This window comes from Triticum aestivum, chromosome 2A (genome assembly GCF_018294505.1).
Source record: "Triticum aestivum cultivar Chinese Spring chromosome 2A, IWGSC CS RefSeq v2.1, whole genome shotgun sequence".
In the NCBI taxonomy this organism is placed as follows: domain Eukaryota; kingdom Viridiplantae; phylum Streptophyta; class Magnoliopsida; order Poales; family Poaceae; genus Triticum; species Triticum aestivum.
In genome coordinates this window covers 767,910,758-767,926,652 of record NC_057797.1, presented here as the reverse complement: position 1 = coordinate 767,926,652, position 15,895 = coordinate 767,910,758, and the positions used below count along the sequence as shown (strand labels likewise).

Below are 15,895 nucleotides of genomic sequence, written 5' to 3'. Positions count from 1 at the left end.
GCAGTATATGACAAGGCATATTTAATGCGTCTTGCCCAGGTGTCCTTGCTTTATCGGGGACAGGGGAGAGCCATGTCTCGTCCGTCTCCGCTCCCTCTTGTGTCGACATGCGCCCTGGCCAGCGGCGCCCGTGGTGCCATGTAGGCAGGCAGGCAGCTGAGGTGGCGCAGTGGCGGGTCTCCAGGAAGATCCGCATGCTGCCACGCAGGTGCCTGCCCAGCTGGTTGGGTCGGCAGCTGCATGCGAACGGTGGTGGAGGTTTGACTGGCATGGGCCTAATGGTGGCCTTATGGGTGTTCTTGGCAGGGGCCTTGCCGGGGCCCCGGCAAGGGCCTTGCTGTGGCACCTGCTGTCATCCCCGGCAAGGCTCTTGCCGGGGGTCTTGTGGTCCTCCTTGGCTGGGATCCTGCCAAGGATCATCATCTTCTAAAGGGTGTATCTGATCTTGAATGTCTTCCCAAAGATCTGCATGCCATCATGGGGATGTCTCCCAAATCCTTGCCCCATGGGGGCAGTGGACTCAAGGGTGACTCACTCCATAGGTGTGGGGCGAGCTGCCACGGCAAGGGTCTTTCCGGGTTTGTTAAAACCGCCTCCCGGCAAGGATCTAGCATGGGGGAGTCCGCTTCGTCTCCTTTGCTCTTTGTGGTCTTGGTCTTGGCGTCGTTCTGCTTCTCTCAAGCTTCGGCCTTATCTTGGCTCACCTCCCTTGCCTTGTTCAGTGTGGTCGTGCCCGTGGCTCAGACTGCCCGTGCACAGTTATAGGGGTACAAAAAGTGTACCCCTCTTTTTGTACACCGACAGGAGCCCCCGGGCCTGGGCCACACGTAAGCGCAATCGCGTCGTTGGGCTGGGCCCAAAAACGGTGCGCGGGCAGGCGGGGCGGTTTTTACCGCGATAAGTCTCTTCGCGCGCCGCGCTTCCCATAGATACGTTGGAAACATTTAAAACAGAATATATAATAGCATGGAACAATAAAAAATTATAGATACGTTGGAGACATATCAATTACCAACCTGAGGGCTACCTGACGTAAAAAGCTTGCATTTCTCTTATTAATTTCCGTCACAAGATACAATGCTAGCTGTGTATTGATATCCCCTCTTCTTTTTATCAGTTGATTGATCACACCAGCCTAATGTTTTGACGAGCAGCATGTTTTGCTAGCATTTATATAGGGTCGAGGACGCTAATTGATCGAGAATTTTATGATGGTAATTAAATACCATGCTAATTTTAGGATAGAGTTAGTGAATTGATTTACGCATATCCATGAATAGACATGCATACTTATCACCTCTCTGATTTTATAGCGTGAATTGATTTGTTCCCCTTTTCTGGGTCCAGCCTATCTATTCAACTAGATGATTCCCCGCGCGTTGCGGCGGACACCTTTGCTTACCAATTGTTGTTAATAATGTATTTGTTTTACATCGAAACCTTGACTTAGTTTAAAGGACGGATTTAATTACTAAGGGTTAATTTAAGTAGCTGGCTAAATGATGAACTCAACTAAACCCACTAGATAGAAATATTCAAGCCATCCTAAGAGGATAAGAAAGTTGTTTTACCTCGTTCTTCTATTTTTTTTTCTTGGATTTTATTAGTCAAGGTGTATCTTGATCTTCACTTCTTCTAATGCCTGAAATAAACATAATTAAGGTTATATTAAACAAAAATTGCAGAAGATAACCGAGAGAGAATGATGAATTGTTAATGTGACTGAAAAAGTCAATAGGATCATCGCTTCTGTAATCTGAATAAACATATTTAAGATTGGTAGCGCAGACCTTGGTTGTAACTTGCAAGAAGCAATGTGGCGTCTGCAACTGCACACAGAATAGAAATAAAGTAAGCAAGGTAGGAGCATATAAACATGAGAAAAATAAATACAGCACGATGTGTTTCTTGACCAAACAACGATGGTGATCGTGTACTGACTGGAACCTATCCCGTGAACATAGCGATGAAGTGCACACATCTGCAGGAATCAACCAAGAGTGAAACTAACCAATCCCAAAGCACATAGAGCAAACAACCAGGCAAACAAGCTACAGCTTCATGTGCATAACATTTCCATTCAGAACTGGCTGGACAGATCTTGATACTCCTTCTTTCTGCTGGTTGCTGTTGGTCGCCTCAGCCCTCACGGCCAAAAACTCACACCAACACTTGCATGGAGAAGAATGGCGGGCAGAAGAGGAGATGCGACCTGGATCATCTTCGGCTGAATCGAGCGAGAGAGAGGGTCGCAATTATGTACTCCCTTCGTTCGAAAATACTTGCCGCATAACTGGATAAACATAGATTTATCTAGAACTAAAATACGTCTAGATACATTCATTTCGCCGACAAGTATTTTCGGATGGATGGAGTACTACGTTGTTTTTCTTTGGGCTTTTGTAGGCTGTTTGTGTACGCTAGGGAGCCGGTGGTGGGTCTCTACAGCTGGTAACCGAAGGGTGACGTGTCCATAGTGTATGTTGGTCAATCTATGGTGGGCCCCTTATGTAAGCTAGTGATGAAACGCTGATGTGGCTGGTTGATGATGTGGATAGCCTCCATGTTAAGAGAAATACGATAGCGGGGATGAACTATTTAGGTATTATAGATATCCAATCAAGATATGAAGATCCTTCTGATAAAAAAGATCCGGATTTGTGATGTATTGTCAAAAGCTAAGAGTGGCAAAAGTGAGACGTCAAATTCTAGAGTGGCATAAGCAAAATTGGCAAAAACTAGAGTGGCCAAAACAAAAAAATTCCCTTGATTTTCGGATATCCTTGAACAGACATGGATACTTATCACATCACTATTTTATGGTGTGCATTGATTTGTTCCCCTTTTTGGCGTGCATGGTTTATCTATCCAATATCCAGTCAAGATCTGAAGATTTGTTGCATAAAAAAGATTTTGGCCACGTCATGTCTATCTATCCAATACTTAGTCAAGATCTGATGATTCATGACCAAAAAAGGGAATGAATTAATTGATACAATAAAATCAATGAGGCGATAATTATGCACATTTATTCAAGGATATGCAGCCATCAATCCATTAATTCCAACCTAATATTCAGATGGTATTAATTACCACCATACACTAAGGATCAATTGTCATGCTTGCTCATATATAAACGCCCGCAGAAGATCAAATCAATCAGTAAAGAGAAGAGAGGATATCAATACACAACTATCATTGTACCTTGTGATGGCGATTAGTAAGAGAAATGCAAGCCTTTTATGCTTCACAGCCCTCATGTTGGTGATGGCCACTTTGATGTTGCCTTGTTATGCTGACCGAAAAGGTTAACATCCTTTTTCTCCTATTGTTTATATACCTAAAACTTTCCCTGCATCTATGTTTGCAGTTGATAGCACGCATCAGTAGTGAACCTTTGAATGAGCCCATATTGTATTTAAGATGCTAATTCATATAATATTTTTCTGTAGAATACTGTGGGTGGATTAAAGATGGATGCACCTATCACAAGTGCAAGGATTGGTGCGCTGGACAGGGTTACCCCAAGAGATTTAAGTGTGTGGACGCCGAGAATTGCTGCTGTTTGCTTACCGCCAAGCCCGGGGTGGATGTCATCCATCGTTATGATTGACCGCCGCCGAATGTTGTTTTCCATTATGAGATATATAACAAAAGGCCCCGTGCATTGAAACGGGTCCAAAATAAATAAATTTTTAAACAGAAATATGTAGCATCTCCCATCATCATTGCATAACGTGAGTCATCAATGTGCAGATTCATAAATTTGTGAATTGGGCCCAAAAATGAAAGCTTGCAAATTACATTCATTCTCTTATAAACAGAGAAAGACAGAGAGAGATACTTCTCATAGTTCCTTATATTTATATTTATTGTACCCAATAGCGAACTATTTTGCAAATTAGAGAGAGGAGAGGGATGAAAGATGTGGTACCCAAATACGTCATTTTTGGTTTTCCATGTTCATATGACCTACCCTAACACAAACTTAACAAAGATAAATAGCCCAAGGTGTACCCCCTTTCAAAGCGGATCTCAAGGATGGAGCAAGCTAGACCCATGGGTCAAACTTTCATTCAACTAGATAATACCCCGCGCGTTGCTGCGGGATATTATTGTGCCAAATCCTAAAGATTCATAGGTGTATTATCAGAGGACATATTATCAGAAGGAAATGAATTCTACCACTTCAGTGTGGTATTTGTGAACTCACACAAACCATATTTGCGCAATGTATAAGCAACTATCAGACTTGAATCATAGTTCTATGTTGTTTGAGCCTTGCAAATTACAATAAGTTATTCAAACAAACTAAACAATTGTAGTAAGGGATTCATTCTTCAAACTTTTACCAGCCTAAAAGTGGGGGGCCAAACAGAAATTGTCTCACTCAAACTGGAGGTTCCAACAATAATCAAATGTATGCCTCACAGACAGTGGCGGAGCTTGCGCATAATCCAAGATGGGGCCATTAGCTGAAGGGAGGCAAAATAATAGGGAAGAAGGGGCTAATCTCTAGTTTAAACATTAGTTAGGCCTAAAATAGAGCATATTCTTCTATGGTTGTAAAAGTTAAGGGGGGGGGGGGGGCATTGCCCCCGTTGGTCTACACGAAGCTCCGCCACTGCTCACACAGATAATAACATGATGGATCAAAACTGCTTGGCCATGCAATTGCACTTATACAACATGCAGACAATCTGGCTAACTTTAAATACATATATAAACAATGAAATCAAGTTAACTAAACTTGATATATTTTACAAAGATAGATACATACCCAAGAGAAAAAAATACTTCTCTTGCAATGATCTGAATTTAAATAAACTGATTGTGATAACAAAATTCCATACATACAAATCAATTTAATACACACAATTTGTTGCATGGTGGGATTTCACTCCAGATCTTACATCAAACAACTGGAACAACAAAAGTACTGTCTTGGCAGACTGTACGTACAAAAAAAGACGCCATGTTTGGCAAGTCTGCATGCAGGCTTCAACCTTTGTTTGAATCAGTTTGAGCTTCACCTATATGTGTTAAAGCGAAGGAGATATAGGGTGGGCGTCTAGGTGATACAAAAGAGAGATGACCGTAGAACATGAATGCAAGAAGAACATTACCATAGATTAGCAGTAATAGGGCTAAAGCAAGATCACTGGCTTGCTTTGGTTTTCATCAAACAACTTGCAGAGACAATAGAAAAGAATCAGCACAAACGAAGGTTAGAAAAGTAATAAGTAAAGATCAAAGCTTCTCTCAACAAAATCAACTATTTTAGAGATCATGAATTGTGGTATTATTGTTCGTTCAATCTAAACCTCCGATGGATATTGGTTGAAGATCAACCCGAAATTCCATCAATAATCAACATTACCATAGGACTCGACAAAGTAAAATGGGTCAGGGATTATGGATTTAAGAGAAGCATCGAGGTAAAAGATAGAAGACTGCAGGGAGTAACTGATAGATCAAAGCTTCTCTCAACAAAATCAACTATTTTAGAGATCATGAATTGCGGTATTATTGTTCGTTCAATCTAAACCTCCGATGGATATTGGTTGAAGATCAACCCGAAATTCCATCAATAATCAAAATTACCATAAGACTCGACAAAGTAAAATGGGTCAGGGATTATGGATTTAAGAGAAGCATCGAGGTAAAAGATAGAGGACTGCAGGGAGTAACTGATAGTCCATAAGATAACCAGGGACCATAAAATTATTGACTCATTTTGTTCCAAAATTGCAAATTATGAACTAATGAACGTGTTATCACTGAATGTGGCAAGGTTAAAAAAATATTGAGCAAACAATAGAGCATAAAGATTATCGAGATTTATTTTCAAACTACAATATGCTTCCATTTTCATCGGACCATGTCGATATAGATTCAAAAGTCTGCTTAAAAACATCTAATGAACTTGTTATCATTGACATTAGCAAAGTTTCAAAAAAGATATTGAGTAAACAGTGGAGTACAAAGATTACCTAGATTTATTTTCAAACTGCAATCTCCTTCCATTTACATAGACCTTGCTGGCATAGATTAAAAATTCTGCATAAAGAAACATCAGAAGGAGAGAGTATCACCATCGGTGCAGTATGAGTGATGCGGCTGAACCCACCCGTGCTGGAGGACGATGGGAAGGCAATAAGGTGAGGCAAAGCACAAACTTCAAAAGGAGATCCATCAGTTTCTTATATGGAGAACGTGGGGGAGAGGAAGTGGAAGAGATTAGGAGATGGAGTGTCAAATGCCAATTATTCGAGGTACATGCAGCATATGTTTTCTTTTGTTTGGAGAAAATCAGATCGTTGGGTGGTTGTACACAACAACGGGGAAGATAAGACAGTATGAGACGGTTGGAGCGGCTGGGTTGCATAAGGGCGGAAGAAGTGGCGTACAGATGGTGTGATATTTTTCTTAGAAAAAACAAACAAATACTGAAGAACAGAGCACATGACCTTCAACTTGGAGAAGTCATCGATGTAGTTTGAAATTGTACATCCTTGTCTGCACGCCCATAACCAATAAAATGAAGCACCGAATAACCATGACAGCTTCCTCCCCAGTTGCAAAAGGTCAGCTTGCGGAGAAAGGCCACCATTGCGACAGTAGAAGGTCGCGGCTGGAGGAAGACAAACAATGACTGAAAGTTCAATGGCCCCCTTGTTTGATTAAGCACTTCTCTGAGCATTGGCTGTCACCCTTTATGCGGCCGGCCGCGCGACGGAGGGACCAGAGGGCCAGAGGGGAGCCACGGCGTGCGCACAGGAGCTGCTCAGGGATGCCTGCTTCAGGCCATGGCGGGAGCGAGGAGGCGAGGGGAAGGGGCGGTGGTAGACCGGTGAGCTGATCCTTCCCAATGTTGTTCGCACGTACTGGGGCAGCGAGGGGGATGGTCGCATCACGGATTCATCCTGCTAGATCCCGCAGGAATCGGGGCGCGCGATAGGGATGGCCGCCGCGTCTGATGCCACCGCCACCGCGAGGAGTAACCGGATAGCCGCCGCGAGGAGGATCCGGAGCTGAGGAATAGGATGACGAAGTGGCTCCTACCACCGGCGAGGGAGGCCGGCGGCGGGAAGAGGAGCAGGAGGGAGTTTCTTCGGGGATGGGCAGTGGGGAATCCTAAAGATTTCGTGTTTTCTTTCGGGGATTTTTTTTCTGGCTTAGAGTTGAGGAGGTGGGCTTGAGTGGATTGCATGGTGTGACGTGGCTGGATGTGATTGGTTGATGATGTGCCTATGCTGTATGTTGAGGTAAATCAAGTAGTAGAGATGAACTTCTTAAGTATATAGGATACCACAAGATAGTAACCAAAGTAATAGTGGCAAAGTATCCACTAAAATCCACTATGCACACAAGTAAGAAAGTAACAAGCAGTAGCTCAATCTTCGAGTGTTCTGAAAGACAAGCTAAATAAACTGACACACAATAATGACATCAAAGCGTTCTCAAGGATGACGGATTTATAAATAGTTGAATCTAATAACTGGTTATCGCTCATAACAAATTATGATAACGCACGTATGTGGGTGGCGCCAAATATTAGCATGCCCCAATACCATGGGAACATACTACACATGATTAAACTCACAACTGCATACCAGCTGCATTGCAAATAATTAAGGACTAAGTCCTCACCACGGAACAAGATTAAAGGTCGGCATTTATTCCCTATAAGTAATATCCGAGAATCAGGGGATGGTTTCTGTCACTCCTACACCCCATCATCAATTTACACAAAATATAATATCACCCTCTAAGCCCATATAGGTGAAGTAACCTAGGGTTAGCCTCCTAATTTACCATTAGAGAACTCAAACATAATATAAATAAATCATACAAAGGGATTTGAAGCAATAACTAATCGTTATCATCAACTAGAAGTCACACGTGCCCTTAAGATCAAACGGATCTACTCACAACGCACCAAACAAGTCATGACCAGGGGCATATGACAGAGGTATGCCTCTGGAAATAATAGAAAAATCACATGAATAAGCAATACACCGACAGTTCATATAGAGAAATAACTTCCCAACATCAATTGAAAGGTAGTTTTACAATCCAAGAGGTGAAAATGGTGTGGATATGGTGATGGAGCAGTGGAGGTGGTGAAGATGGTTGGTGGAGAGGCCCCCCTTGATGCCTTGATGGAGTAGGTGCATAATTCCTTGAGTGGAAGTGGTGGATAAGAACCCTCCGAGGGCAATCGCGAGAGGAATGAACCCTAGAAAAAGTTTCGTCTCGCGGTGGCAACATGTCTGGGTGTTTTCAGCGAATGACACCCCAAGTTTTGGCAGATAAATACACGAAGATAACCCCCGAAGATGGGCTGGAGCGGAGCAACATGGGCTCCGCGCCCCCAAGCAGGAGCACGCCTAAGGTTGGGCGTGCCTTGTGGGCGCCGGCCCATGGTGGCTCCGCCGGCCTTCGTCTTCTGGATGGTCGCCCCCTACTTGTCGTCATTAATGCTCCGCCTTTGGATTCTTGTTTCCTGAAACTTTATTTTTGGGTATAATTGGGCTGGATTTCACCGATTTCCGCACTTTCTGGTGTTTTCCATAAAAAACTGTGAAAACCTGCAAATTTACATAGACAGAACTCCAAAAGTAGTCTTCACAGCATAATTGGCATATTTATACTCAAAATAAGTGATGCAAAATACAAGCATCAATCACTTGTTCAATTTGTTAGCAAACAAGCATAGAGTCGAAAATAAGGGACACTAAAAAAGTTGAAGGTTTAACCTAAGTGGTTAGAAGTTGGATGTTTTAGTTGGATTATGATTAAATATCAAGGTTTTAAATCAACATTTTTCATTCATGGAATACATTAGTTTGGTAGCTCAAGAGAGAGACTGGGACATGATTTTACTCTGAGAATAAACTGCACTCTAGTTACAAGGTAGGAAGCGGGCAGTGGACGTACATGACAAAGGAGTGCGGGTTAATTCGACGAGAGAAAGTATCCTTGTTTGGTCTACTTTTTTTACTGCTAAGACGAGTGTATGTAAACACATCCACGTACGGCTCTACCCCATCCTTGGTATAATCTTCCGATTTTCATTTTTCGTGATTGTTCAGTCCCACATAGAGTCCTGTGTGTGGTTGGCGTATAAATTTGGGCGTCCTAGACTGGGTGATGTATACTAGTAGCTTGCAATGGCTTCTCCCTTGTTCTTGTGCATCCTCCTGGTCGTATTTGGCAGCTACGTTTCCATTTCTGCCGCAGGCGACGGTAAGCAAAGCTTCGTTGTGGTGTCAACCAGATCATTTCAGACACAAGATGTCTGCTCCACATCGACAGGTACGTACCTACAATACAGCGGTACAAGAAATGGCATGGCATAATTTTTTGACGTTAACCGATCTGCATGTTAGGAATGCCGCGGCCAAACGGCGGTGCCGTGCCGGTAGTGCACAGGCACGGACCCTGCGCCAAGTCGCAGTCCACCGACAAGCCATCTTTCGCCGAGGCGCTTCACCGAAGCCGCGTCCGCACAGACTACATCATGAGCAGAGCGCTGACCATGCAGGAGCAGGAGCAGGAGCAGGACGAGGACAGGGTGAGCATCCCGGCGCACCTGGGAACCTCCGTGGACTCGCAGGAGTACGTGGTCACGTTGGGCCTGGGCACGCCGGCCGTGGAGCAGGTCGTCCTCCTAGACACCGGCAGCGACCTGTCGTGGGTGCAGTGCGCGCCATGCAACTCCACCGGGTGCTACCGGCAGAAGGATCCCTTGTTTGACCCGCGCAAGTCGTCCACGTACGTTCCCATCCCCTGCGGCTCCGACGTGTGCAACAGACTCCAGTCCGACCACTTCGACGATGGCTGCACCAACGACGGCACCCAATGCGGGTTTCGAGTCGAGTACGGAGACGGATCAAAGACGAAAGGCGTGTACAGCAACGAGGCGCTGACGCTGGCGCCCGGCGTCGTCATCAATGACTTCCATTTCGGCTGCGGATACAAGCAGGGTGGCCCGAACGACAACTACGATGGCCTGCTCGGCCTCGGCGGCGCGCCCGAGTCGCTCCCGGTTCAGACCTCCGCGGTCTACAGCGGCGCCTTCTCGTACTGCCTCCCGCCTGTGAGCAGCGGCACCGGGTTCCTCGCCCTCGGCGCGCCCACCAACACCTCGGCCTTCTCATTCACACCCATAACCCCCTTGATGAACTACGATACCTTCTACACGGTGAAGCTCACCGGTATCAGCGTCGGCGGGAAGCAGCTCCGCATCCCACGGAAGGTGTTCGAGGGGGGCATGATCGTAGACTGCGGCAATATCATTACACATCTGCCATCCACGCCCTACGCCAAACTGGAGTCTGCGTTCCGGGCAGCCATGGCAGCTTACCCGCTCCTCCCAAGCGACGAGGGCGACATATGCTACAACTTCACCGGATACACCAACGTCACCGTGCCCAAGGTCGCTCTCACCTTCAGCGGTGGCGTCACCGTCGACCTCGATGTCCCCAACGGGGTTCTGCTGGATGGCTGTCTAGCCTTCACCGAGTCCGGCCCAGATGATTCTGTCGGGATCATCGGCAATGTCCAAATGAGGACGTTGGAGATGCTGTACGACGTAAGTGGTGGTAGACTCGGATTCCGGCCAGTTGCCTGCTGACTCCTCATCAAGCTAGACGCACCTCAATCGGGAGCTAGCTAGCTACTCCTTTCGTCCCGTAATATAAGAGCGTTTGACGCTCTCTATTATCAAAAACGATTTTATATTATGGGACGGGGGCGGCTTAAAAAAATAAGTCTGATCGGTTTGCTGTTAACTGCTCGACTGCTCCATGGTGCATGGCCCGTCCGATCATCTCATCACTGTTATTTTTCAGTTTTTGTACGATTCTACACCGTCATTGTTATTTATATTAAGAGGATACATTATTTAATTCTGCAACTAAGCAAGTATATCATATGCAATACCTTGAATCAACCATAGTGATACATCTAAACAATGGCACAATCCTATAATAACTATGTTAATGCAAGTACTGCCTCATATCCAAATTACCTTGATGGTATAACTAATTGTGCAATCCTATACTATGCTAATGCAAGTATATATATCATATGCAAGTTACGTCGAAACAGGCTTTGGCCCCGCTATATATAAAGAAACAACCGAACAAAGTTCGTAGCTGAACGATACACAATAATGAGGAGTTCCTCTTACAAAACTAAACCCAGAATGTACGGATCACGCAGAACGCAAAGGGAATGTGCTACCAAAACATAACACGGGAATCTCCGAGAACAACCCTACGCCCCTAGTAGGGAGAACAGCGCAAGGTACAATGTGTGTATGTTCAGCCTTCAGCCCGAAGCTCCCCTCCCAGCTTATATAGAGTGTGCTAGGAGGGGGTACATAATGGACCGATGTTAATGTTGTTTCCGATGGCCAAGACAGGCTAGTCCACTGGCGGGGATGGATAAGAAACCCGGGGGAAGGGAGAACCCCGCACGCTAGGCGGCGAGCGTGTCTCCGATCTGGGTGGCAAACTCAACAATGCGGTCTCGCTCGCTCACTACTCCGTGTCTCGGACGCTCCACCACGGAGCAGCACAAGGGCAAACTCAACGACCGGGTCGCCGCCTAAGTTCTCGAGCGCACACGCTATACATGTCTATGGGTTTGCCATGAACAACCACAAAAACAAAAAAGAAAAAGGAAATGGGGATGCAGGCGGCACGGAAGTCGTAAGTCCATGATGCGGCTAAGTTCGACTATAAACAAATGTATATGTACTACATTATGAAATGGAGGGAGCATAGAGAAACAACTTCATACCATCAATTGAGTTATACTTCTACTCCCTCCGTTTCTGAAAATAAGGATTTTTAGATATTTCAATGCGGACTAACATTTCCGTGTATAGTCACTCATTTTGCATCGTATGTAGTCCGTATTGGATTTATTAAAAATGCTTATCTTCTATATCTAAATAAGGACACAACACTAGCTGATTTTCCTGCATCCACATCAAGCCACGTCATCTGAATTGTTTTAGCCGTTTATGCAGTATAGCTCAGTAGTTTGCAGCCGATTGATTAGAAGTTGACGAAATTACAGAGTGCTGCCACCGCTAAGTGGAAAATACCGCTTCGTTCCTTTTGTTCCGTCCACTGGCGCCGCGTATCCAATCATCCTACTCAATTTGTTTAGGTTGGGCCACGCGTCCACATTTTTCTAAACTGTGCTATCAGAGCAATCTTTCGTATTTGGGTTGTACATTGTTGCAACACCCTCCCCATTTGTGTGTCCAGCTACCCGTGGCTTCGCGGGGAGGGGGGAGGCCTCGCTCAAGAGGCTGTCGGCTGATAACATAACAACTAACCTCTTCGGAACAGCTACATGATCAGGAGGAGGAGCTGCGTCAAGCATGTCTACATCATTGGTGGTGAGGGAGAAACCGATGGGAGTGCCTCCTTTGCCTCCAGTGTATGTGTCTCCGAGGAAAGAAGTGAAGAGGCGGAAGAAAGGGGATGGCCAGGGGAGGAAGTTGGACAGTACTGCTGTAACGCCCCGTGACCGATGTGCCAGGTGTCGTCCAGTTATTCGCTGTTGTTGCCATGTCATTGCTTGCGTGTCATGCATTGCATATTATGTCATCATGTGCATTTCATTTGCATACGTGTTCGTCTCATGCATCCGAGCATTTTCCGCGTTGTCTGTTTTGCAATCCGGCGCTTCGTTCTCCTCCGGTGGTCATTTCTACCTTTCTTTCAGGTGTGGGGATTAAACATTTCCGGATTGGACCGAGACTTATCATGCGGCCTTGGTTTACTACCGGTAGACCGCCTGTCAAGTTTCGTATCATTTGCACTTCGTTTGATACTCCAACGGTTAACCGATGGACCGAAAAGGCCTCGTGTGTGTTGCAGCCCAACACCCTCCAATTTGGCCCAAAACCCACCTAACTCTGCTCCATCACCTAGAGCGTTCGATCACGATCGCGTGGCCGAAAACCGCACCTCATTTGGACTCTCCTAGCTCCCTTTACCTATAAATATGCCCTCCCCGTCCATTTTCGCGGACGAAACCCTAGATCTCACCTTCTCGCACCGACGGACACGTCCACCCCGCGTGCCAGACATGTCCGCCGCCGCCCTCCTCCAATCGCGTCGCGCCACCTGTCCGCCGCCGCCGTCCCCGCGCCGCCGGGCCCGAGGCGCCTAGATCCGGCCCTCCCCGGCCCGGGTCCTTCCGCCGCCAGCTCCGCCCGTCCTTGCCGGCACCACGCGCCGCCTCCTCGCCGGCGCGCTTCGCCGCCGCCGCGCCACTCGCCGCCTCCGCCGCGGCACAACTCGCCGGCGAGCGCCGCCCGCTCCGGCGCCTCACTCCACCTAGCCATCGCCCGGATCCGGCAACCTCCGGCCAGATCCGGCAGCCCCCGCGCCGTCCCCGGCGTTCCCCATCGCTCTTCGGCCGCCGTCGTCGCCTCGAGCCTCGTCGGAGTCCTCCAGCGCCGCCACCACCATGGATCGGGAGGAACCAAGCCAGCCCTGATCGACGTCGTTGACCGTGCGTGGCCGCGTGGGCCTTGGCCTCGCAGGCCCAGCTCCAGCCGGCCCACCGGCCTGCCTTCTCCTCTTCCGTGGGCCGAGCCCACTTGGTGAGCGTCCTGCTAAGCCTCGCCCTAAGCACCCCTTTAGTATCCAACGCTCATCATATTTTTTCCCTGCCTGCGAATTTCTACTAAGTCCTCGAGATTCCTAGTTTCATATGCCCATGTTCATCATGCTTTAACTTTGCATCCGTAGCTCCGATTCATGCATATAGCATAACAAAATGTTCGTCTCAGAGAGTACATCATTTCATTCCATTGCACCATTTTCTTTTGAGTTCATCTTGATGCCCGAAATGCTGTTAGAAGAGGGCTACTTGAGTTAATTGTCAGATCTGCTACTTCATCTTAGACATTTGTCATTTTTGCCATGATTATTGTGTGCATGATATGCCCATGAGCTCTACATATGTTTTGTTAAGGGTTTTGTCATCTTTCCAGAGGTGCAACCCATGTATTTTTGTGATGTGTGTGGTGACTAGTGCAAGCTCGCAAAGTGAGGCACTTGGTAATTCTGTTTTGAGGGACTTAGTATTTTCACTTAGTCCTGGGATTGTTTAGTTCTTGATGCCATATGTTCATGTTGTTTCCTAGTTATCCGTGCCTCTTTTGAGGATGATCAGTAAAGGAGTTTTGTTGATATTGTAGTGCTCTATCCATCTATGTCTTTGTTTGCAATTATGGAGCACCCGAGCTTGAGTCAATCGAGCTATACTTTTGCTTCGTTGTGAATCTGGGCAGATTGGCAACTTGTTTGCGATTTTGCCGATGTTGTTGTAGTTGATCCGTGCATGCTATGCTATTGTTCTTGCCATGTCTAGCTTGCATTTTGTGCCTTCTTTATGGATGTATGCTTGCCTTGCCATGACTTGCACCGTAGTGAGTGCATTGAGCTCGTAAACATGCCTACTTGAGTTATGTTTCAGCATGTCCCAGTTTTCACTAAGTCTGAAAACTGATTATGTTTTTGCTATGTTCATGTGCTTGTTAGTATATTTTGTGATCCCTTTTGGCTCAATGTCACTAAGGGACTTTTGTTAAGCTCTTTGAGTAGCTCCATGCCATGCTTTACTTTGTCATGTTCAGGTCCTGTAGCATGTAGTTTTGTTGCTCCGAAGAGTGATATCTGATATGAAATTTCAGACAAGTGTTAATTTCACTAAGTCTGAGATCTGTTTACCATTTGCGTTTTTGCCATGCGTGTTTGAACCTCCTAATGGATGAATTGGACGTAGCTCAGTGCTAGACTTTTGTTAAGCATCTTGAATGCATCCCTGCCATGTATTTTGTTGCCGTGTTTGAGTGGTGTAGTATGTTCATCTCATTGCATTTAGATGGCTACTTGCTGTAAATCGCAGACCGGTGTCATATTTGAATCGCTCGCCATTTCCAAACTGTAACTCCGATTCCGGTGATCTTTATATCGATTTCAACCGAAATCACCTCATCTTTCCAGTGGCACACTTGGATTTAAAAGTTGAGTCCAGGTTCATTCATTCCTTGTCCAATCATGCATATGCATCGCATACCGCATCCCGCATCCCGCATATCATACCATGTTCATGTGTTGGTTGTTTACTATGTTGTGTGCTTCTTTTCCGGTGTCTGCTTCTTCGGGTTGGTTCCGATAACGTCGAGTATGTGAGGACCCGTTCGTCTACGTTCCATTTGTCTTCTTCATGGACTCGTTCTTGTTCCTCGCGGGATTTCAAGCAAGATGATCATACCCTCGAAATCACTACTATCTTTGCTTGCTTAGTTGCTCGCTCTTTTGCTATGCCTATGCTGCGATACCTACCACTTGCTTATCATGCCTCCCATATTGTTGAACCAAGCCTCTAACCCACCTTGCCCTAGCAAACCGTTGATTGGCTATGTTACCGCTTTGCTCAGCCCCTCTTATAGCGTTGTTAGTTGCAGGTGAAGATTGAAGTTTGTTCCTTGTTGGAACATGGAGATGTTGTTCCTTGTTGGAACATGTTTACTTGTTGGGATATCACAATATATCTTATTTAATTAATGCATCTATATACTTGGTAAAGGGTGGAAGGCTCGGCCTTATGCCTGGTGTTTTGTTCCACTCTTGCCGCCCTAGTTTCCGTCATATCGGTGTTATGTTCCCGGATTTTGCGTTCCTTACGCGGTTGGGTTATAATGGGAACCCCTTAACAGTTCGCCTTGAATAAAACTCCTCCAACAAGGCCCAACATTGGTTTTACCATTTGCCACCTAGCCTTTTCTTTCCCTTGGGTTCTGCAGACTCAAGGGTCATCTTTGTTTAAACCCCCGGGCCAGTGCTCCTCT

General features: G+C 46.1%; 1 protein-coding gene across 1 annotated transcript; it reads left to right on the top strand.

Moving 5' to 3' along the window:
* The first annotated feature begins 9,176 nt into the window (after nt 1-9,176).
* LOC123186586 (aspartyl protease family protein At5g10770-like) lies at nt 9,177-10,642 on the top strand. The gene is made up of 3 exons (XM_044598326.1): nt 9,177-9,252; nt 9,284-9,325; nt 9,396-10,642. Exons 1-3 carry the CDS (start codon nt 9,177-9,179, stop codon nt 10,640-10,642), a joined length of 1,365 nt encoding a protein of 454 aa, XP_044454261.1.
* Nucleotides 10,643-15,895: the final 5,253 nt, after the last annotated feature.

Excerpts from the sequence above, each read along its gene's own strand:
- LOC123186586 (XM_044598326.1), top strand. The coding sequence starts at position 9,177 with ATGGCTTCTCCCTTGTTCTTGTGCATCCTCCTGGTCGTATTTGGCAGC. Across the intron at positions 9,253-9,283 it reads CATTTCTGCCGCAGGCGACG|ATCATTTCAGACACAAGATG; the intron begins GTAAGCAAAGCT and ends GGTGTCAACCAG. Across the intron at positions 9,326-9,395 it reads TGCTCCACATCGACAGGTAC|GAATGCCGCGGCCAAACGGC; the intron begins GTACCTACAATA and ends TCTGCATGTTAG.